Source organism: Panicum hallii, chromosome 2 (genome assembly GCF_002211085.1).
Source record: "Panicum hallii strain FIL2 chromosome 2, PHallii_v3.1, whole genome shotgun sequence".
NCBI classification, from domain to species: Eukaryota; Viridiplantae; Streptophyta; class Magnoliopsida; order Poales; family Poaceae; genus Panicum; species Panicum hallii.
Window position 1 is genome coordinate 21,406,484 of NC_038043.1, and position 23,000 is coordinate 21,429,483.

At 39.3% G+C, this 23,000-nt stretch overlaps 1 protein-coding gene and 1 long non-coding RNA gene across 2 annotated transcripts; both read left to right on the plus strand.

Annotated features, from left to right (window-relative positions):
• The first annotated feature begins 2,195 nt into the window (after nucleotides 1-2,195).
• LOC112883031 lies at nucleotides 2,196-7,503 on the plus strand. The gene is made up of 3 exons (XR_003226746.1): nucleotides 2,196-2,373; nucleotides 3,430-3,477; nucleotides 7,015-7,503. It is a non-coding gene; the product is annotated as an uncharacterized LOC112883031 (long non-coding RNA).
• A 734-nt stretch (nucleotides 7,504-8,237) lies between these two features.
• LOC112880217 (vacuolar protein-sorting-associated protein 33 homolog) lies at nucleotides 8,238-18,939 on the plus strand. The gene is made up of 22 exons (XM_025944723.1): nucleotides 8,238-8,542; nucleotides 8,616-8,655; nucleotides 8,757-8,837; nucleotides 8,994-9,188; nucleotides 9,655-9,765; nucleotides 9,838-9,903; nucleotides 10,101-10,208; nucleotides 10,302-10,346; nucleotides 10,549-10,605; nucleotides 11,975-12,069; nucleotides 12,756-12,807; nucleotides 13,015-13,074; nucleotides 13,986-14,048; nucleotides 14,119-14,225; nucleotides 14,656-14,778; nucleotides 15,725-15,806; nucleotides 15,920-15,990; nucleotides 16,502-16,582; nucleotides 17,290-17,347; nucleotides 17,427-17,494; nucleotides 18,112-18,199; nucleotides 18,622-18,939. The coding sequence occupies exons 1-22, from the start codon at nucleotides 8,490-8,492 to the stop codon at nucleotides 18,721-18,723; spliced, it is 1,806 nt and encodes a 601-aa protein (XP_025800508.1). The 5' UTR covers nucleotides 8,238-8,489; the 3' UTR covers nucleotides 18,724-18,939.
• Nucleotides 18,940-23,000: the final 4,061 nt, after the last annotated feature.

Consider the following 23,000-nt stretch of genomic DNA (forward strand, 5'->3'; position numbering starts at 1 on the left):
ATTCCTTGAACTGATTCTTGATTCAGTTGTAATAAAGATATTCATTTATTAATTTATACGCTTTTATTCGTGACATGTGTTGTGATATCTTGATAATCTGTTGTATATATGCGTGACTTGATCCTGGCGCATATATGATTGCTCGATTTATGATCTTATAAATCGGGTGTGACAAAATAAAAGATACATGTTCTACATGTCCATACAAGTAAAAGGCACATTAAAAGAAATACATAACAATCATATATTGTTTGCATGATAGTCTTCCCACATGGCATTGGCAAGATCCTGCCTGAAGTTAACCATAAAGGCATGCTCTACTGCTTGTCCATGAGAAGATGTTTGATGAATAATGGTAGGGACTTCCTCACTCTCAGTAATGATAAAGTCATCACTCGTTCAATGAAGGGAAAGAATGGTGTAGCATCATCAAGAATTTTAAATCTCCTCTTCAATGAACCAAATGCCCGCTCAACTGTGACTCTCAAAGAGGAGTGCCTATAATTGAAAAATTACTTCTCATTTTGCACAGGATTGTTGCCCCACTCGTTCAAGTGGTACCGAACACCACGAAAAGGGGGCAGAAATCCAGGTTTGTCTCCATATCCGGCATCAACTAGGTAGAACTTGCCTATCATATAAGGGATATGTATGTAAGCTACACTAGGTATTAAATTTCATGACTAAAATAATGAGCTACACAAGTTTTATTTTACCTTCAGGAACACGAAGGCCATTTTCCCTCTCTAAAGCATCCCGTAAGACTAGAGCGTCATGGGCTGTCCCCTCCCAACTGGCCAAGACAAATGTGAATCGAAGATTAAAATCTATAGCTGCCATGACATTTTGAGTAGCATAACTCTTTCTACCACGAAAGGAAGCCTCCTGGTGTTTAGGAACAGAGGCTCACACGTGTGTGCCATCTATTGCTCCAATACAATCCTATTATACAATTAGAATGCAAATAATATCAGAAATTACAATCTAAACTCCAATACAATCCTACTATCGTAATGAAGTCCTTTCGTAGCTCTCCAATAGCGTGAATTACTTTGTTGAAATAACGGCTAACAATTTCACCAGACCTATCAAAATTGGTGCCAACTAACCTATTCCTAACATTATGACCTACTGTGTTTAAAAATATTGTAACCTGCTGCTCAACACACAAACGTATGGTGTCTTGCAAAAGGCCTCGGTCCCTAAAAAGTTTGCAAAATCGGAAGAAAGATGCTCTATTAAGTCTAAGCATATTGACACAAGTTACATCATTCTTCTATATCTTATTATTTAGATACTCAATTCTCATTCTATCCCTCTCCTCAATTGGAGCATTAATTGTTTCTACAGGTTCATGGCGTTTTCTTTTTCTAGATTGAATAACCATGGCCATCATTGAAAGGAACATATGCGCTGCAGCTGTGTAAACTAAAAGTTGCTACTTCGTATCCATCTAAAAATACAGAACAAATATAAAATCAAAAAATTATTAAGGCCTAACAAATAATCCCACAAGGCATATAAGGCCTGTTTGGTATCCTGCCTAAGGCGCCACAACTTGCCTAACCTTAGTCGTCCAAATTGAAGAACTAACCTTAGGCAGAAAAGTTAGGCAAATTGTGGCACCTTAGGCAGGATACCAAACAGGCCCATAGTCAGTAGTTGTAACCTTGTGTCGGCGTACATGCTGTCCTTATTCGTCCACCTAAACTTCTTCCCGTGAATTGCCAAGATGAAAACAAATGAGAGACCGAACAATTTTATCTAGAGAATGCAGATTTCCTGATTGAATTTTGAATGTGAATACAACATACTTTACAAACAAATTAACAAAAAAGTGGCCGTGCGGGGGCGTGCGGGGTGGCCGGCGCGCGGGGGGCCGGCGGGCAGGGGGCAGGCCGCGCGGGGGGCGTCACTGGGTGGCTGTGCGGGGGGCTGGCGAGTGGGTGGCGGCGCGCGGGGGCGGCGCGCGGGGGGAAGAGAGTGAGAGAGGGGCAGCAGCTCACCTGGATCCGGCGGCGGAGGGGGAAGTGAGAGACGGAGCGGTGCCCCTATCTCATGCGTGCGGGAGAGAAGAAAGGGTGCGCTCGCGTCCGGTCAGGTCGGGTTCCGCGTATTAGAGGAATATTCCAAACAACCAAACATCTATTAAAAAAAAAAACAAAGCCTTCATTCCGATTCACTTGAGACACATCCTAACACATATTAAGAGAACGCGTCTTTGGATCGTGGATTGAATCCACGCCTCCCCGAGCGAGCAGGCAGGAGGCGGCGCTCTCCCCGCTGGCGGCGCGACCCGGAGGTGACGACCGCGAGCCTGCGCGACGACCTCTTCGACGGCGGCTGCCTACTCCGGTGGCAACCTTCTCGCCGGTACTCGTCGCTCACTTCCTTACCCTTTCCTCCCCATATCCTAGGGTTTCTTGGAGCAAGTTCGCCGATCCGGTTCTTGATTCGCGTACTCGGCGGATTCTTGATTCGTGGGTACTCGGCGGCTCCGCTCGTGGCTGCGCACAAAACAAATCGGCCGATCTGGAGCCGGTCGTACTGCTGCTAGTCCTACGTGCTTTTTGGCATGAATCCCAGATCTTGGCGTGAGGATAAACCAGCGGGGAAAGCTCAGCTTTACGGGCGGGCGTTTAGACCAAACAATTTACCCATTCGATTTCTCCCAAAGGTCCTGCTGTGGCATCATCCATCCATCCCCCGAAAGGCCTGATGGTTTGAACATGTGCCAGCGACATCGAGTTCAAGCTTCAGGAGTGGTGTAACGTGTTTCATTTTTTTTACTAGCTGTGCTCTAGGATACTAGTACAATTTAACCGTCGGTCCAGTGGGAATTTGTTTCCTTTTTTCAATCTCTGCAGCTGACTTGCTGCCTTTGTGCTTGTAATTTTTCTGCAGGGAGATTCCTAATTTTGCAATGTCACCTTGTCTATAGACTACTAATAATTCTCTGTTCAACGTTGTATCAACTGAGATCTTGCTCTAAAACTTGTAAACCCCTAAACATGAAGTGGTAAATGCTCCTGCTCATGTCATTGAAAGAGCTGTTATATACAGTTAGGTTGCTAGTCATTTTGGTTGACTACAGATGACTAATGTCTAGGTTGGAAATTACTTGTACTGAACTGAATTTGGCATTTGCTCTCCTGCTTAGTCCCATTTGACCTGCTGCTTGCTTCAGAACTGGTGTCAAATGGTTAGTGATATGGCTTCTGAAATTAGAAATGGGTGTTCATATGAACTATGTGAGTAGGCTATTTGCTGAATTATTGAACAATGCATTTTAATTTCTTGTGCATCTGTATGTTTCTGACTTAACATCTCTTTGCTGAATTATATGTTCAGAATTAATATTAGCATCTAGAAGCCTCTTCTAATCTAAACAATCTACTTTGCATATTATCTCGGCACCGGTTCGAGTAGGAGAAGACGAACCTCTGCCATCCTGGGATCCTGTACCCTCCCCAAGAGGTACTTTCTATTGAAAGTCTGAACTATGTTATTGAGTAGGGTATGGGTGTTGGACTCTTGGGGGTATATTTTTCTATCCTGCTTTTGTTCTTGGACAGAATTACAATTGTTTCTCCCTTGTTTCTGAAACTAGTATGCTAGCATGGAGTACTAGAATTGAATTGTTTGCTTGCAGCTGATATGTTAACTGCTTAGTTACAACAACAACAACAACATAGCCTTTTGTCTCAAGCAAGTTGGGGTAGGCTAGAGATGAAACCCACAGAAAACAAGAATAAGAAACACAAAAAGGGCACAAGCCAAAGTTCAGGTACGTTAATTGCTAATCTCTAAGCTCTCCTATCCATAGCTAATTGCTTAACTATATTCCACTCCTTAAGGTCTCTCTTAACTGTCTCGTCCCAAGTTAGTCTAGGTCTACCTCTACCTCTCTTTACATTATCGCCCCGCTTTACAACTCCACTACGCACTGGCGCCTCGGGAGGCCTCCGTTGTACATGTCCAAACCATCTCAACTGATGTTGAATCAACTTCTCGATAGGTGCCACCCCGATCCTATCTCGAATCTCTTCGTTTCGGACTCTATCCCTTCTTGTATGCCCGCAGAACCAATGCAGCATACGCATCTCTGCTACACACAGTTGCTGGACATGTCGCCTTTTTGTAGGCCAACATTCAGCACCATATAGCATCGCCGGGCGAATCGCCGTCCTATAGAACTTACCTTTTAGCCTTGTGGCACCTTCTTGTTACAGAGGACGCCAGAAGCCTGCCGCCACTTCAGCCAACCGGCTGAAATTCTATGTCTAACATCTTCATCAATGTCTCCATCTTTCTGAAGCATTGATCCTAGATACCGAAAAGTATCCTTCTTGGCCACCACTTGACCTTCGAGGCTAACGTCCCCATCCTCATGCCTAGTCGGGCTAAAGTCGCACATCATATACTCGGTCTTGGTCCTACTCAGTCTGAACCCCCTCGACTCTAACGTGTGTCTCCACAGCTCTAACTTCATATTAACCCCTGCCCTACTCTCGTCAACTAGCACCACATCATCAGCAAAGAGCATACACCAAGGGATATCACCCTGTATGTCCCTTGTGACCTCATTCATCACCAAAGTAAATAGATAAGGGCTCAATGTTGACCCCTGATGTAGTCCTATTTTAATTGGAAAGTCACTGGTATCGCCATATCGCCATCACATGTTCGAACACAAGTCATCGCATCCTTGTACATATCCTTGATGAGGGTAATATACTTAGTTGGGACTTTATGTTTTTCCAAGGCCCACCACATGACGTCTCTCGGTACTTTGTCATACGCCTTCTGTAGGTCAAGAAAGGCCATGTGTAAGTGCTTCTTCTCTTCTCTATATCTCCCCATCAACTGTCGTACTAAGAAAATCGCCTCCATGGTCGACCTCGCAGGCATAACCCAGACTGGTTTTGGGTCACCCTTGTCAATCCATTTAGGCGATGCTCGATAACCCTCTCCCAAACTTCATCGTATGGCTCATCAGCTTAATCCTTCGGTAGTTAGTACAATTTTGAACATCTCCCTTGTTCTTGAAGATCGGTACTAATATACTTCTCCATTCCTCCGGCATCTTGTTTGACCGGAAAATTAGGTTAAAAAGCTTAGTTAACCATACTACCGTCCTCTCGCCCAGACATCTCCACACCTCAATGGGGATGCCATCAGGACCCATCGCTTTACCTCCCTTCATACTCTTCAAACCCTCCCCGATCTCTGCCTCCTGAATCCTCCTCACAAAGCGTCTGTTGGTATCATCAAATGAGTCGTCCAACTCGAAGGTAGGACCCTCGTCTTCCCCATTAAACAACTTGTCGAAGTATTCTCGCCATCTTTCCTTGATCTCCTCATCCTTCATCAGAAGTCGATCTGTCCCATCCTTGATGCATTTGATTTGGTTTATGCCCCTTGTTTTCCTCTCGCGGGTCCTAGCGATCCTATAAATATCCTTCTCTCCTTCCTTCGTACCTAGCCGTTGATAAAGGTCATCAAAAGTCTGACCTTTTGCTACACTTACAGCTCGCTTTGCAGACCTTTTCGCTAATCTATAGCCCTCGATGTTGGTTGCGCTCTTGTCAAAGTGAAGGCGTTTGAAACACTCCTTCTTCTCCTTAATAGCCCTTTGCACCTCATCATTCCACCACCAGGTCTCTTTCACTTCCTGCTTGCCTCCTCTACTCACACCAAACATTTCTGAGGCCACCTTCCGAACATATGTCGCCATCTTTAGCCATATATCATCTATATCTGCTCCTTCTTCCCAATGCCTCTTGCCTAGCATCCTCTCCTTAAACGTTTGTGCCTCTTCCCCTCTAAGCTTCCACCACTTCGTTCTCGCAATCTTGGCACGTTTGTCCCGGTGGGCACGTACCTGAAAACGAAAATCTGCCACCATAAGCTTGTGTTGGGGGACAACACATTCCCCAGGTATCACCTTACAATCTAAGCAGGCACGTCTATTCTCTCTCCTAGCAAGGATAAAGTCAATTTGGTTCGAGTATTGTCCACTATGGAAGATCACTAGATGGGACTCCCTCTTTCTAAAGAGGGTATTTGCTAATAGCAGATCGTAGGCCAACGCAAAATTCAAAACATCCTCCCCCCTCGTTCCTGCTACCATACCCAAAACCCCCGTGTACTCGCTCATATCCTATATTAGTCGCACCCACATGGCCATTGAGGTCTCCTCCTATGGATAGCTTCTCACTGATAGGTACGGTACTAACCATGCTATCAAGGTCTTCCCAAAACTGACTCTTGGAGCTCTCGCTAAGACCTACCTGAGGGGCATAGGCACTGATCACATTCAGAACCAAATCTCCAATGACCAACCGCACTAGGATAATCCGGTCGTCTTGCCTCCTAACATCTACAACTCCATCCTTAAGGCTCTTATCGATCAAGATGCCTACACCATTCCTACTCGAAGTTGTCCCCGTATACCAAAGCTTGAAGCAAGAACCCTCCACCTCCTTCACCTTCTGGCCCTTCCATTTAGTCTCCTGCACGCATAGAATATTTACACGCCTCCTAATTGCTACATCGACTAGTTCTCTTAACTTACCTGTTAGAGACCTTACGTTCCAACTATCTAGACGAATCCTAGTTGGCTCGGCTAGCTTCGTTACCCTTCGCACCCGTCGAGAGAAATGCGAAAACCCTTGCTCATTTTTCACTACACCCGGATGTAGCGCGCCACAGAGGCTGCGACGCCCCGACTCTTGCTCACTTATCATCGTACCCGGATCATGATACGACGCGCCCCTAAGGGGATGACGACCCGGCCCTTGCCCATTTAACACCACACCCGGGTTCCGATGTAGCGCGTCGCTAAGAGGGTTACGCCCCAATTTCTTATGGGTTTCATTTCCATTAGAGTGGCTGATTTTTTACGCTGGTTCGCCAAATCTAACACAACCCTCCACATTTTCTCATCGCGGGAGTTACCTTTTGATTTTGTATTGGCTATTGAATATGCTTGTTTCTTATGTTTCTCCTCAGGGTGGTGTTTAGGATCAAGGGGAAAAAAAAGGTGGCAAAAATCAGAATTGAAGTAGACTGGCATCAGATTTCTTTGCTAAGCTCCCAAAGCAGAAGCGGCAACCTGTATTCTTATGTGAAGAAGAATTTCTATAACTAATTTTCCCCTATCTATAATCTTCAATTTGGGATTAAAGCAATGCCGTGTGATCAAATCTGTCAGATCTTCAACCTGTTATTGCTGTAGCACTTTGAACAATTTCTGCTTGCTGGCAGATTGGTTTTATGTACTTCAGTATGTATGGTTAGAGAATGGAGTGGAAACATCAGTACATGTTTTGTTGAAATCTCAGTAGTCAGTACATTAGTGCTGTGAAAGATTGTTACTGTAATATGTTCCTGGTGCTCGTAGCTGAACTGTTCTTCAGTTCAGTCAGTTTCATTTGCTGTTGTCTGAAGTACTGAACTTGCTTGTATATATGTGAATTTTCAGTCAGTTACTCAGTTTCATTTGCTCATATCAAATTTTTCAATCAATTTCATTCCCCTGTATTAACCGAATGATGGTTTGAAGAGAGGGATTAGGGGAAGGAAGGGATTGGATCCCCAAGGGGGTTGGGTGACATGGGAGGGATTCACCCAATCCCTGTCCCTGCATGTATTTGATCTCCCTATGGATTAAACCCATGCCTGCCGAACAAAGCCTAAATGGTGTGAGGGAGAAAACCCCCCATCGAGAGAGGCGACCCAGGGAAAAAAACATATGGCAAAATCCCCCCGGGGTTGATTTCCCTGGGTGGCGTACCCTGAGCTCCGAGACTAAAGGGTTGTTAAAGGGTTGTTTGGTTTCTTAGTCGCTAAAGGGTTGTTTGGTTTCTTGGGGGCTAATTAGGAGTTCCTTTGCATCGGGTATTTGATGCTAATTAGTAATATTAAATATAGATTAATGATAAAATAAGTTCCGTAACCTTTATTTACGAGATAAATCTATTAAATCTAAATAGTTCGTGATTAGTCTATATGGTGCTACAGTAAATATGTGCTAATTATAAATTAATTATGAATTAATTAAATTTAATAAATTCAGTGAATAAATCTAAATTTATGCAGTTAATTTTATAATTAGTTTATATTTAATTTTTTTAATTAGTATTGGAATATTCGATGAGATATGTTAAAATAAGCACCAATAACCGAACACCCGCTAAACCTAAGCAGACCCTTTTTCCCCGTGCCCTTCCTCTCCTCGTGCGCGTCCACATACTCCCTCCGACCCCTGGCCTGTGCCGCCGCCCTCCCTCCCTCCTTCCGCTCTTGGCCGCGCCGGCCTCGCTCCCTCCCTCTGCCGTTGGCCCGTTCCTGCGCCGGCACCCCCCGTCCTCCCTCCCTAAGATCTTGAGCCGCCGCCCTCCCTCCGTTCCCCCTGCGCCGCGGCCCTCCCTCCCTCTCATTCTGCGCCTACACCCTATCTCCTTCGCTCTTCCTGTTCTTGACAGATGGCGCAGATCCCTAACCTGGACAATGCGCCGCTCAATCTTGCGGCCCTCAGGTGCCCCCTATCCTTTTCGCCTCCTATCTGTTACGCCTCTGGATTCTGACAGGCGTGTTCGCTCCGATTGCAGGGAGCAGTCGCAGAAGGACCTAATCGGCATCCTAAAAACCGTGGGTTTCTTGTCTCACACTGCTCGCTCGACCACGGGCTCCAGTGTTCTTGTTGTTGACGCTGAACTGAGGAATTTAGCTTCCTTTGTGGTGCATATCAGATAAGGGGGAAGAAGTGTCTGGTCATTGACCCGAAGCTTGCTGGGACCCTGTCGCTGATCGTGCAGACATCCCTGCTAAAGGTTCAATGTTGCCATGTTGTCTCAATAACTCTGAATTGCAGTAATATTCGTTGCAATACCTTTTATGCATTATATCTAGGGCGAGGCTATTGCCACATTTCATTTGTGGAATTTCAGACTTGCTTATCTCACTATTTGGTTTGTTCTACTTATCAGGAGTATGGTGCGGAGTTGCGAATTCTCTCTTCCGATCCCTTGCAGACGGAATGCCCAAAAATCGTATATCTTGTGCGCTCTCAGCTGAGCTTCATGAAATTCATCGCAAGTCAGATCAGGAATGATGAATCTAAAGGGCTCCAAAGGGAATACTTCCTTTACTTTGTACCACGTCGCACCGTTGCTTGTGAGAAGGTATCTCTTGTTCTTTTTTATGTTTGGACTAATCCATTTAGGTGTTCTTCATTGTTATTTTTCGCTGGAGGTCTAGTTTGTTGGACCTTAGAATAGTTTCCAATGCTTATAACTATTTAGTTATTATAGACTTAAATTTAGTAAGAGTGAAAGCTCAAAGTGATAACAATTGCCGGGTATGATGGATATGTTTAGCATTGGAGTAGATATTGCTGAGTCTAGTTGAAAATTGGTTTGAATAGGTTCCAAAAATTGGCAAGCACCTTCTGTATTGTATATGGCGTATTAAGCATTGGCAGTGTGTACTATATATATAAGATTCTTATGTTGCCCAGGATATGCATTTATGGTTTTAAGAACAAATGAGCTTTCATTGAAGGCAATCTTGTCTTTCTTGCTACCGTGAAGATGGTTGCTGAAACTGTGATTGGAATATGGATTCTATTGTCTTACTTGGTGCCTGCAGATCCTGGGGGAAGAGAAAGTTCATCAGAGACTGACGCTCGGAGAATACCCCCTGTATCTTGTTCCATTGGATGATGATGTCCTTTCTTTTGAACTTGACCATGCTTTGCAGGTACTGATGCATATCATCTAGCATTTGTGTTTCGATATCCTGAGTCTCATTTGAGCTCCGATGATTCTTTAGGAATGTCTTATTGAGGGAGATACAAGTTCTATCTGGCATGTTGCAAAAGCAATTCATAAACTAGAGGTAATTATGTCCTCCCTTTGTATATTTGAAATTTGTATATTATGTGCAAGATTTGTGTCTGAGGCGCATGGGGACATGCTAACTTGTTATCTGCTACTGAACTGTAGAGTGCAGAGTATTTACCAATTTTAGAAATCTGCAAATCACAAGATTCTTGAAGTTATACACTCATGCTTATTATTCCATCTTTTTGCCAGTTTGCCTTTGGAGTTATCCCAAATGTTAGGGCTAAGGGTGTGGCGTCTACCAAAGCTGCAGAGTTGTTGAATAATATGCAACTAGAGGATCCAGTCAACATGGATGATGTAACATCAGCTAATGTTTTCCTTTTGTGTGTCAGATTTCTGAAGTCATTTGAACCTGATTAGTTCTGTTTTTATTTTTTTGTTGATTCTTAGATGGGGATTCCGGAGATAAACACCGTTATCCTGTTAGACAGAGAGGTAAATTTTCTATTACATTCTATTTGATACTGTGATTTACATTTCTGAAAACATTCATTTTGTGCTTCTTGATTTCTCCTATTTTTGTCATATGTTTCTCTTTTAAGTCATCAAGTGATACCTTTTGTATAGTGATTTCAGGTGTGATACTGGTTTGATGTATCATAGTTTTCTTATCTGTTCTAATTTTATTTCCATTCAGGTGGACATGGTGACACCAATGTGCTCTCAGTTGACATATGAAGGCTTGCTGGATGAGGTAGACAAAAGCTTTTCATCGTGGCATAGATCATTAGATAATGAGAATATGATCTGTTTGTGTCTTCTATTAACTGCAGGAAAATCTTCATATGGCAATGAACTTGCATCGGCACGTAGGCCTGATAAAGGGCCTAAAAAATTAGCCTACATATTCTATGGATCGGGCTCAAAAGTGCCCTGCTAAATTTTTACATGTTTCTGAGCTAAAGTTAATTAATGGCTGATTTGGATAGTGAAAGGGCATTAGGGCCATCATCCTTACCACCCCTATCTGTACGACACTAGCATCAATTTATCTAAAGATGGAACCAACAAGAAACATTCTATAGTTCCCTTTCTCTTACCAGTTACATGCTCAAAGCAAGAAAAAAATTTGATTGCTGCATCTATCTTTCTAAATTCACCCTGTTAAGTTTTCTGTGTGTCTGATAAGATTGAACAATAATGATTTTGCAGAATACAGTTAAAGCCACCAAAGATCATCTGAAACTCTTAGTCGTTAAATTAATTGTTTTGTCTCCGGCAGACTTCATTTGCTATTCACCTAATTAACACTGATATTCAAAAAAGCACTTGGAATGGTCTTACAAATGTAATATCAACATAATTATCAATATAACGTCTTCCAGAATGTCTTTCAATATTTTTTATTGATCTAATTAATAATAGTACAAATTAGCGATAAAAAGTGTTAGATGTGTAATGAAGGCTGTCAAATGCCTGAAATGTCCTTTGTTTGAGTGGCTGCAGCACACAATAGTATGTCTTAGTCGGATGAATGCTTTCATGGTTCACTATTTGGTGTGCTCCGGTGCATACTGGAGGTGACCTATTTGGTATTTCTGAACTATCCATGGAAAGCATTTAGCCATTATGTAATGGTTAATTTGCTTTGTGTTTTCAACTTGAGTGTGGAGAATGGATGTAATATTTCCCATTCTACTATTGAACTATCGTTAGGTTCCATTCGTTACTATGATGCTCTTTTAGCAAATGCCTGCTGCTAGATTGCACATGATGATCTAGGAATCTTAGTTTATATAGAAATGCATATGCAGCTGCATGTTTACCTGTTTTCTATGCTGCAACCAGCAGGGTAGTATTGCCTAGGATTTTCGCAATTTGGGCTTGTCTTTTTGTCTGTTTTGTTCCGTATGGTCTGAAAGCAACAATAACCAATCATCGCTTAATGGATGAGGCCTTAAGGCATTTGTTTTTTGATTAACTCAGTGCAATCAATATATACAGATGATCTATCATCCATTTTGTAAGAAAAGATTATCTACCATCCTAATGCTGCATAGCTAGTGTGATATAGAATCTCAAGTTGTTTGAAATGAATTATATGATCATGTAATATTCTACAGATGCTACAAATTAATAATGGTTCAGTGGAAGTTGATGCGAGCATAATGGGAACTCAACAAGATGGGAAAAAGGTTAAGGTTCCACTGAATTCGAGGTAAATATCCCTGTCTCTATTAGCGATGATTAATTTGGTCTTCGTATTTTCAAATACCCCTTTATCACAAATGTTAGTTGTTTATGTTTGTCCCAAGTCAAACCTTTTTATATGTCATCAATGACTTATATTTGTGATTGGAGAGAGCACATATTACTACATTGTAAATTTGCTGTGTTCCTATGGATACTTTGTATGTAAGGAAGCAGTGTTGCTATTTTTTAAATTATTTTTGGATACTCTATTGACTTCATTGTCCTAATCAAGATACTTACGATTCGTTTTTCACATTTCAAAACATTGGATGTAGAAATTTAGATATTTATTACTAATGGATTTCTTTAGAAATTTAGATATTTATTACTAATGGATTTTTTTTAGTTTTCATATGATTGAAGTTACTTTTTGTTACTCCTTCCAATCAAAAGTGATGGTGCAAAATGTTTGATGACTTTATGGTCATGAGTATCTAGATTGGCTGTGGAATTATACTGGTTACCTTTTCTCAAAAAATATTTTCCTAACATTACCATTTAATAATTTACAAATATATTGGATAGAGGCTGGTACTTATTTCTGACTGTATATAGTGCAAATATATGTGTGCATATTGTATTATTTTACATAGGCTTACAGGATATTTTTGTGGAGCTATGAATTTATATTGTCATTCTTTTCATTTCCAGTGATAAGTTGTACAAGGAGATTCGAGACCTGAATTTTGAAGTTGTAGTTCAGGTTCACTCAATTGACTTCAATTCTTGTTTATTTCATATGAACGAGCTTTGTGGTAATTCTTCTGTGGTTTTGGTTGTACCTGCTGTTGTCATAGCTTATAAATGTGTCTAATTCCAGTTTGTTTTTTTATAAGATAATTCCAGTTTGTTATTATAGCTACCATCAATTCTACCAACGTCAAATTATCATAAATTGTACTGCCTGCAGGTTTTACGTCAAAGAGCAACATCTATTCAGCAAGATTATGCGGAAGTGAAATCGACCAATGTAAGAATGAAATTGTCCTAATTCTTTTGTCAGATGATTTTTGAGTATTTTGCTACAAGTTTATTTTTGATACAAGTTTATTTTTGAGACCATTTACTGTTAGAATCAGAAGTCCCTTGTTATATGAAGGTTAAAATGTTGTTCCCCTATATATGGATTGAGTATTTTGCTTGTTTATCAAGTTGTACTTTCCTTTATAGATAAGATTGAGTTCTTCAGAGAAAGCCTCTATAGTGGACCATAGTTATTTCTATCAGGACACAATGAAAAATAAAGTGTATAATCAGCCGCTCTTCACTCCAGACTTGAATCAAGGAGGATGAACCTCACAAACTGCCTGTCAAGTACGAGTGCCCTGCCATTTGCATCTGTGCCCGTATTTAGATCCAGCACGATAATAGTGGATAAAATCCTGTTCCTGAAACAAATATTAGACACGGTCATTTTTCAGTCTGTTTGATTTCTTACTGTTGTTATGATAATGTGGACATATAGCATTTACCTGCTGTTGAGGAGTGACATGATATGAACTGATTTGATACTCAAAAAGATCATAAAAAATTGTTAAAAATGTCATTCAAATTTTATAATCAGCAGCTTATCTTGAATTAAATAAAATTGTCTTATTCAAAGTTTTGTTCTTCGGGGGAGGGGAGGCATCTCAGGTAGCTCCATCGTTGGTGATCTAGGTATGATTGCTTGGATAAATATTACCAAATGTTTTAGTCTTAAGTGTGGACATGCTTCGATTGAACTCTTAGCATGAGTAGCCTACTACTTTCTAGTGTTTTTGTTGCTTTCAGTAATAAGTATGTTTGTCTAAATGTCTGTTTATTTCTACAGTAAATTACCTTTTTTGCTAGTACAATGTGGAAAAGGAAATTATTTTATTAATATTTTCGTTTTCATAGACCCAGTCTGTTTCTGAGCTCAAGGATTTTGTGAGGAGGTTGCACTCGCTACCGGAGATAGCTGTGAGTTGATTGCATGGCTGCATTCTATCTTTGTTGTTGTTTTACTAACTTATTGCATGTAATGGTTTAGAGGCATGTTCATTTGGCGCAACACTTGCAATCCTTCACAGGAAAACCCTCATTCCATGCCCGACTAGACATCGAACAAACAATATTGGAGGTTCAGAACTTTGAAATGTGAGTTTATCTTTGCACGCTCATTCTTTTATTCTTTTAATGCACAGCTGAGCTTCGTGTCATTTCATTTCCACTGCTCTTTAATTTTCTTTTGTTTCTTTTTTCTTGCAGTTCATTCATTTTTCCTATTTAACTTATCGTTAAGTTTACTCATTTTCGTAAAGTATCGCTTTTGGTATGCTTGTTTCTATCGACGTGAAGGGAACTTAGTGAATTAGTAAAAATTAGTTCTCTTGAGCTTTCACAAAGTTGAACTTGTGTTTTGAATTGCATTTATATTGATATTCTTTTTCTTCCATACTGGTACAAAATCCGCTAAAAATGTTATGTGAAGTTTGACTGCATGTTTTCTATCATGATTAACCACCATGTCTTTTTTACTTCCTCCCAAATTATGTTAGTATATGGGCTAAGTTAATTTCATCCCCAGATGCTTTGAGTACATCGAGGACATGATACATAAGCAGGAACCTATTGAAAATGTGCTTCGCCTTCTAGTGTTACTCTCTCTTGCAAATACTGGGTTGCCAAAGAAGAATTTTGATTACTTGAGGTATGCTTATGTAGGTTTACAGAGCTTTCTTCTTTCCTTTATTGCTTCTGTGCAAAGTTTTATGTTCATTATTGGTTCAATGCTTTACAACTTCTGATATGTACAGTGTACTACAACATTATATGTGAAACGGGCTGATAGTGTATTCTGTCTTGGCGCACATTTTTCTTTCCAGCTACTGCATTCAGAGATGTGCATTTTCTCCCAACTTTTTATGAACTAATAGAATTTTGACATGTCTTGGTACCCAGACATACTAAATATGAAGCATCCATGTATTTTGCACCAGTCCCGGATCAAGCTAATGCATAAATTTACAAATTTGATGTATCACCTTCCATACATGATAAATTAAATATTGAAAAATATTAGAAATTCATAAATAGGCTTTATGGCCAATTTTTATACAACAGGATGACCAGGCAAATGGTCTTATAGCCCTACACCTTTATCAATTGAAAGTTGGCTACATGTCTTGTCAGAGACATCTTGACTTTGAATTGGGACTGGGCCCCTGACCACGAACTAGACATCGTCTTTATTCCAATATCCTGATGTGCAGTGACTAGTGGATGTGCTAGAATTCTCAGTATTCTGTACCACTGTCTCATTCAGTCATAGATTGGCTATAATAATTGCTCCACAAACATAAGACAATTTTTATGGCCTTGTTAACAAATGTACGGCATGTTTCGTACTCCAATGTAAAACAAGTCCCTGTACACCCTTATGAAACTTCCACCTTTTATTATGTATTGCTTTCATGCATGAAATGAATCAATTTTGAGACAATAATTAGGGATCAAGCAGTCATTTTATGTCTTACTTGGTCTGCAAGTGCAATTGTTATACGCTGCATATGTTAGAATTTTTTTGATAGATTCTAGCATACTGTTGAGTGTACATTTCAGCCTTTTTTACTCTGCTTTTTTATTCTACTGTCTAGGCGAGAGATACTGCATAGTTATGGCTTTGAGCACATGCACTTATTGTACAATCTGGAGAAGGCTGGCCTTTTTAAGAGACAGGTTAGTCAGATTTGGTCCTCACTGAACTTTTTCATCAGAGTCGTCCATGGCTCCTTCGATGTTATTTTCTTTTTCATTTCTAATCTTCTATGGCATATTATTGTGCTTTCCAGGAATCAAGAAGCAATTGGGTTGGTATTACAAGAGCTCTGCAGCTTATAGTTGATGTACATGATACAGCAAAGTATTAACACTTGAGGCTATATGTTTACTTTGCATGTTGTCTTCCGTGTGCTCATTCTGCAAAGATGTGGTTTCATATATGCATGGTCATATAAGCACGTGTATTAATCTGTGCTTCAATATTGCTGCATGTAAATCTGCTTGTGACTTGCACTGTTTCTTACTTACAGATAAGTAATATAGATTGTTGGAGTCTTCAGTTGCACTAGAGATGAATTAAAATGCCTTTAGTTGCTTCCACTAATAATTTGGAAGGAACGGAATTGATTACTGGTTTCGATACATCTGACTAAACTTTATGCTAAAAGTTTACCAAAATGTTTGAGTCATTTTGTTTACTTTCTATTTTGTTTTAAAAGTTATTTGTTTCCTTGCAAGCGTTGCTTTATTGTTATGATTATGAAACACATAACTATGGCCATTCTTCTGCTTGTTGTAACTTGTAACTAACTTGGCATTCAATATCTTTGGCCATGCTATCTACCACTAATCTATTCTTATGTCAATCTCAGCCCTAGTGATATATCGTACATTTTTTCTGGATATGCGCCTCTTAGTATTCGCCTTGTTCAGCATGCAGTGAGATCTGGATGGTATGTTTGTCATCCTAGTTTCTTTCTCTCTTTACTTTTGGATAATAATATTCTTTTTGTGTTTATATGAATGTAATCTGCAGAGAACGTATTGTTTAATTTTCTATGGAAGAAATGTTTCTATGATCGTTCTATTTCATTCGATGCAGTCTCTATGATCTTTTGGTAGACATAAAAGATGCGAAAAGAATCATAAAAAAAAGGAAATATCTAGTTTTTTTTCTGAGTGATGGAAAATGGTTTTGTTCATTTATCCCTTTTCTTTGTTTTGGCGAAGAACATAAATTCATAATTCTTACATGTTCTCCTCCCCTCTCATGTACTTGATTCAAAATTGTGGCCTTCCAATTCCATTTTTCTTAAGAAATTGTGCAGTTTAATTCTGTGGAAACTTATGAGTCATTTTGTCGATAATAAATTACAGATAAAATCTGTTCTACTAGAATAAATATTCAATATAATAGGAGCATCGCCCAAGTTTCTTTTATTTACAGTTCTGCTTTCTCGTTCCAGACAGACTATAGTTTGTATCAATATATCAGATGAAATAATTGCTGTTTATGCGGCAATAAATGCTTCATTATTTTCTTTGTGAGAAAGCATCAGCTGTTATGTTGTGCAAGTGATTTGCATGAATGACCTTAATTGAAGGATGAAAGATTTTACACATATACTCTCTCACATTATTGTTATTTCTCATTTTACAGGCGTTCTATTGAAGAATTGTTGAAACTATTGCCAGGTCCACATTTGGATTTGAAAAGGGTATGTGGACTCCCTCGAATGATTTCGCATTTCAGGGAAGCAAAAATCTTTTCCTTGAATATTCATCTAACTCATGTAGGGTGGTTTAACGTTTGATTCGTCACTGGAAGTACAGCCTGTTTCAGGGGCTAAACAGAGTATTGACAGGTAATTCACCCCTTTAGTACAACTCAAACATTTAGTGATTAAAATGGAGAGAGGAGAGAAGAGGATATAGACACCATGTTGGCTCTATATACAAACTCAAGGAAAATGGGGTCCGAAAATGTCCTGCACAACCCATTAGGATCCATGTGAGGGAGGAGCAACACCATGCCTTCCTAGGGCCTTGGGATTGGGTTGTTATTTGGGGATAAAACTACATGGTATTGTTTCCTTAATTTTAAAGATTAGTTTTGAGAATCAAGTCATTCCATAAGTATGGCTTGTAACTCCTCTGGGAAAGCTAGAAATATATCAGAATTCCTAGCACCTCATCTATCCTTGCCTTGTCATTTTGCTAACAATAAATTACAGAAAATCTCGTCTAATAGAATGAGTATCCAATATATTTGATAAGGAAAACATTTGATCAAAAAAGAAAGATAAGGAAAACAAGGAAAATGTGAGCAATATTAGTGTTTATTTTACTGAATTTGCTGGTGTCTGGTTTTTTCTATTACTTATATTTACCAGGAAAGAATTGTCATTTGCTGCAGTTCTAAACTTTCCCATCATATTCTCATGATTTTAAGTCTGCTTTCCAAAATTTCTGTTTATTCTAGGGTTGGTCATCGCTCTCTGGTTTTGGTTGTATTTATTGGTGGAGTCACATTTGCTGAGATTGCTGCCCTCCGATTCCTTAGTGCACAGGTATGTGTTGTCCCATTTGTTTCTCAATTTTCAGACGCTTATAGCAAATTGATTCTAAGGTGTTTTCATAGACACCAAAATTCACTTCGGTATCTATGGCACGTGTTTTCCTGATTTCGTTGTTTCATGGCGGGTCATTACAAAATCGAGAAGAATAATATGGCGCAACCATTTATAGGGATTATTACAGAGTCAGTTCCTTTCATGGTTTTTGCTTTGTCCCTTATTATATAGAGTATATGGGTCATGTTTTTTTCCCTAATAGTCAACTAACCACTACTTTTTACACGACCAAAGTAGTTCCTAGGAACTATATTCTTTTAACGCATAAATACCTGAATTTCACTGGGGAAGATTTGTTTTCTTTATTTAGACATACCATTTTTTTTTAAAAAAATAATCTTTTGGCTTGCGTATTGCAGGAAGGAATGGGCTACGACTTCCTTGTTGCAACAACAAAGGTCGTCAATGGCAACACGTTACTCAGACCAATAATAGCCAATAGCAAAGAGGGGATGATGTAACATTTTTCTTTTCTGGGCATGTGTTTGTAATTGCAATCGCAGACCAACCCAAACTTGTGAGGGGTTTTCTTGTTTGGCTATGGGTTCCTAATTTTTCGGCAACTGGACGCTAGGCTCGTACGCCTGTATTTATGATATGGGCCTTTCTTTGCGGTGTACGTATTTGTACTATCATCTCTGGTGCAAATAAAAATAGATTAATACTGCTAGATGGAATTTCAGTGTTCTCATTTTTATTCAGTTCTATTGCTTGCAGTTAGTACATTCTACGCACTGTAAATCTGTGAAATTTTTTAACGTATAATGCTTTGGTAGTTTAGGACAACTTTCATCGAGTAAGAAAAGAGCTGTAATCTCAAGTTCTAGAAGTGACATGAAAATTTTAATATTTGTTGTAGTCTCGCTAAGTTTTATTAATATCATGCAAATATTCTCAACCACTAGAAGGATACAATTGTACCTAGAAGACGATGGAAGCCCTCGATGAAATCCATAGAAACTACCTGCCAATTATGATCTAGCACTGCCAAGGGTTGTAAGAGTCCGGGATAAGCTACTTTCTCAGTTTTTGCTTGCTGACACGCACTTGAATGAACTTCATATGTGGCCAGTAAAATAGCTTTTTGACCCTGATAAAAGTAACCAAAGCTCCTGAATTGCCCCCAATGGCCCTAGAACGAAGAGCCTGCATAACTTGGTTCTATAATAAAGCATTGTGCCCCAACTTTCTCCCCTTGTATTTGATTACTCCTTGAACTAGACTGAAAATACCCTGTTCTGGATGCAGAAGTAATTTAGATAGCAGTTGTTTCGCTTCTGCATTATCAATGTAACTTGTTTGTAGAACCTCCAGCCAAGTGGGTTGAGCCATTGATATGGCCAATAATTCTGGAGAAGAAGGGTCATGAGAAACTTTGGACAGTGCATCAGCTGCATTTTTTGACGACCCTTTCTTATAAAAGATTTTATATTGGAGGCCCAGCAATTTTGTCAAAGCTTTTTGCTGCCAATGTGAGTTCAATCTCTGATCATCCAAGTGGACTAAGCTTCTTTGACCATCTGTGATGTCCGGGTACTTCTTTCTTTTATTAGTCAACTTGCTTACACCAGAAAGATTTTCCTTCTCTCCTTCAGGATATTCCTCCAAAGATTTACCTCTCTTGTTGCACTTGAATGTCATTCTTGTAACCATGCCCAGTGTTTCTTTATCTCTTGAGTGGTAATTTCCACACTTGACAACAGAAAAACCCACAATCAATGCATACTGATTGTAGAACTTGTAAGCCTCATCATCTGTTTTGAACTGCATGTCTATAGTTGGAACATGCTGACTTTCACCTTCCTGGCTTAAAGAAATGGCTTCCTCCAAATTCTCATTCTGCCTGAAGATTTCAATATCTTCTTCTGTAATATCGTTGTCTAGAGGTTCAGGAGGAATTGTTGCTGTTGTTGCATTGCTTCCAGGACCATAACCATTTTTATTTGTCATTTCTTGATGTCCAAGTCCATATGCATTTGTATCTGTTGTTGCATTGTTTTCATAATCTTGCAAATTTTCTGCTTCAATTGATATGCATGTTTCTGGATCTAAATCATTTTGCACTGCCATTGTTTCATTGCTAGGTTCTTCATAGTCTAAATTAGCTGGATTCTTCATAAAGGATGCTGAATTAGCTTGCTGATTAAGCTGTACTGTAAGTTCTTCATAGTCTACATTAGCTGCCATTGCATTGTCTTCAATTCTGCTTGTTGAGACATGCATTTGATGCTGCAAAATAAATTATGACAAACCGTGTTAGTTTGTAGACATATAATAATTTTAGAAAGTAGTTTTATTATTCTCAAATGTATTGAACAATATTTTTTGATTGAAATGTCATTACCTCAAAGGCACTGTCTAACATGCCATCAAAAACCTCTGGAGAACTCAACATGTTAGTGAAATATCCCATTGTAGCTTGTTTGAAACAATGTGTTTAGCTCATGATGTACTGTCAATTTTTTAATATAGAATACATGAATGCTACAAGGATTATCTATACCTCATATGATATTCTGATATCTGCAATGTTAGTATTGCTCTCTCCTTGTGACTGAATAAGCAAACCATCTTCAATGCTCCAGGTAGTTGTTGAAGAATTCTACATTTCTGATTGTCCAGGTATTCCTTGAGAAACTTTTTTTACCCATGTCTTTTTGTCATTTTCTATTATCTGAGACACACTTGTTTCAGCAGTTAAAACTTAATAATAGGTCAAGAATAGAGTCTGTTCTTTAAATTGTAAAGAATTCTGCACATTGTACAATGAAATGTTCTTTAAATTGTAACCTGTGATAGTTGATTCTTATTCTAGTCTTCCATATAAAATTTGTTGAATGGTATACCAGATACTTTTTATCTTGTCTTTCTTATCCTCCTTCTTACTTTCTTCCAGATGTCTCATGGCAGTATTCTATTCACCTCTCCTCATGTTTCTTTGTGTCTGCATGCATTCATAAAAAAGTTATAGTCTAATTTAACCTTCTTATAGCGTATACTGATTTTATAATTTCAACTAGTCCCAACTGTAAAATAATATGAAACCTTCAAATTGGCAAGGCTGGCAAGATTATTACCTATTTTTGATGTCCATCCTTGCTTGTTGTGTATTCTTTTTCATTTAAGGATGTATACCATGATCCATTTCCACCATTGTCAGCAATATGCAAGGTTTTTTTTCCTATAATGACTCTCCCTAAAATTAACATGTTTATGATGGATTCTGCATTCCTTGTACCTGTATAACTTGAGCAGATGAGTTCGTCACATTCTCCTCTTCATAGAAAGATGAACATTTTGATGATAAATTCTGTGTTCCTGGTACCTGTTAATTTGCACTTGTATATAGGTTAACAAAATTGGAATTGCATGATATGCATGAAATTCTTCATAATACCTTTGACCCATGTAATTCTGAACTCGTTGTTGATAAACTCTTCATCTTTTCTACTTGTTGATGACTCTGAATGTGTATTAGACATTGCATCTTGTTCCAATTGTCCATAACACAATTATCATAACTAATGGTGAAATTCATTGGATTCAATTCCAAAAGACTTTCCTGTACAAAGAAACAATGCACATAATAAACATAGGTTATGTAATGGGATCTAATATTATGTATTCATTCTGTCATTTATGCAGGTATCAGAATGCAATTCTTGTATCTTGTAGATGAGAGAACCTGAGAGACATTTTCTAGGTTGATGGTGTGAGTTCTATTGATCATAACAACTCACATAGCAACCAAGACAAAGATCACTACCAGCCTATAGAAATTTATCAATCTGTAGCAAGAGAAATTAGATCCACCAACGAGCACTGTGGTGGATCTGTAGCATCACAAGCACTGCTACTGTCTTGATTGTGAATGTTGTTTGCCTTCTGGTGAAATCAGATCAAAGAGAAAGAAGATTTTCAGTGCTGGATGTTACCTGAGGTACTAATCCACCAACAATTTCTTCAGATTCTTGTTGCTTACTTGCATATCCTGATTCCTCGAATTTCTTCTCCGTCCTCTATCTCCTCTTGCTTTTCGGGAGAGGATCCTCCATGGTAGGTAGCTGGCGGCCGTGTAGTTTTCGTGTGATCCACATCTTTTATTTCACTTTTTTGGTGGCTACCTTCATGGATCTTGATGGATCTGGCGCCTTTTTTGCCTGGTGCCCAGGTAACATTTCATTCTGGGCTTTTTTCCATGTTTTAGTGCCCTGTTCTATTTTATGGTCGAAGCCAATGCAATAGGCTGCAATCTCCACAAAAAAAACTGAAGTTCAGTGTTCAAACAAGGCCCGCTAACAAGTACAAAGAAAGCAGCCCAACATGTAGCAATCGAATAGATAGCAGCCCAAAAGCTACAAAACATTAAGAAGCCCAATAGACATAGGCCCAACTGCAACTAATAAATCCACAAACCCGCTCAGTAGATCCTAACGGATCTAAACAACACAACTCAGCAGACCGGTTTGGAATAACGGGCACATCTACTGTAGCGCGGGCCTGGTGACTGATAAATTACATTTGCATGCTTAGATTGATGTCCAATGGTCAGTTTGGGTGACTTGTGTTTACAATAACTCAGTCACCCGATAAGGATACAGATCCCATAAGAATACCCAGGCTCTCTTTGTCATAAGTTGACAAGCCTTGGTTCTTAGGACCCAAATCCTTGCTGATATAAGTGATAGGATGGCCATTTTGCTGTAAGACTGCTCCAATACCTTTATCAGAAGCAACA

What these genes read in the sequence shown, in the direction of transcription:
- LOC112880217 (XM_025944723.1), top strand. Translation starts at nt 8,490, where the DNA reads ATGGCGCAGATCCCTAACCTGGACAATGCGCCGCTCAATCTTGCGGCC. An exon ending in ATGAAGGCTTGCTGGATGAG is followed by an intron (nt 10,606 to 11,974) that starts GTAGACAAAAGC and finishes AATATTCTACAG; the next exon opens with ATGCTACAAATTAATAATGG. An exon ending in TCCGATTCCTTAGTGCACAG is followed by an intron (nt 18,200 to 18,621) that starts GTATGTGTTGTC and finishes TGCGTATTGCAG; the next exon opens with GAAGGAATGGGCTACGACTT.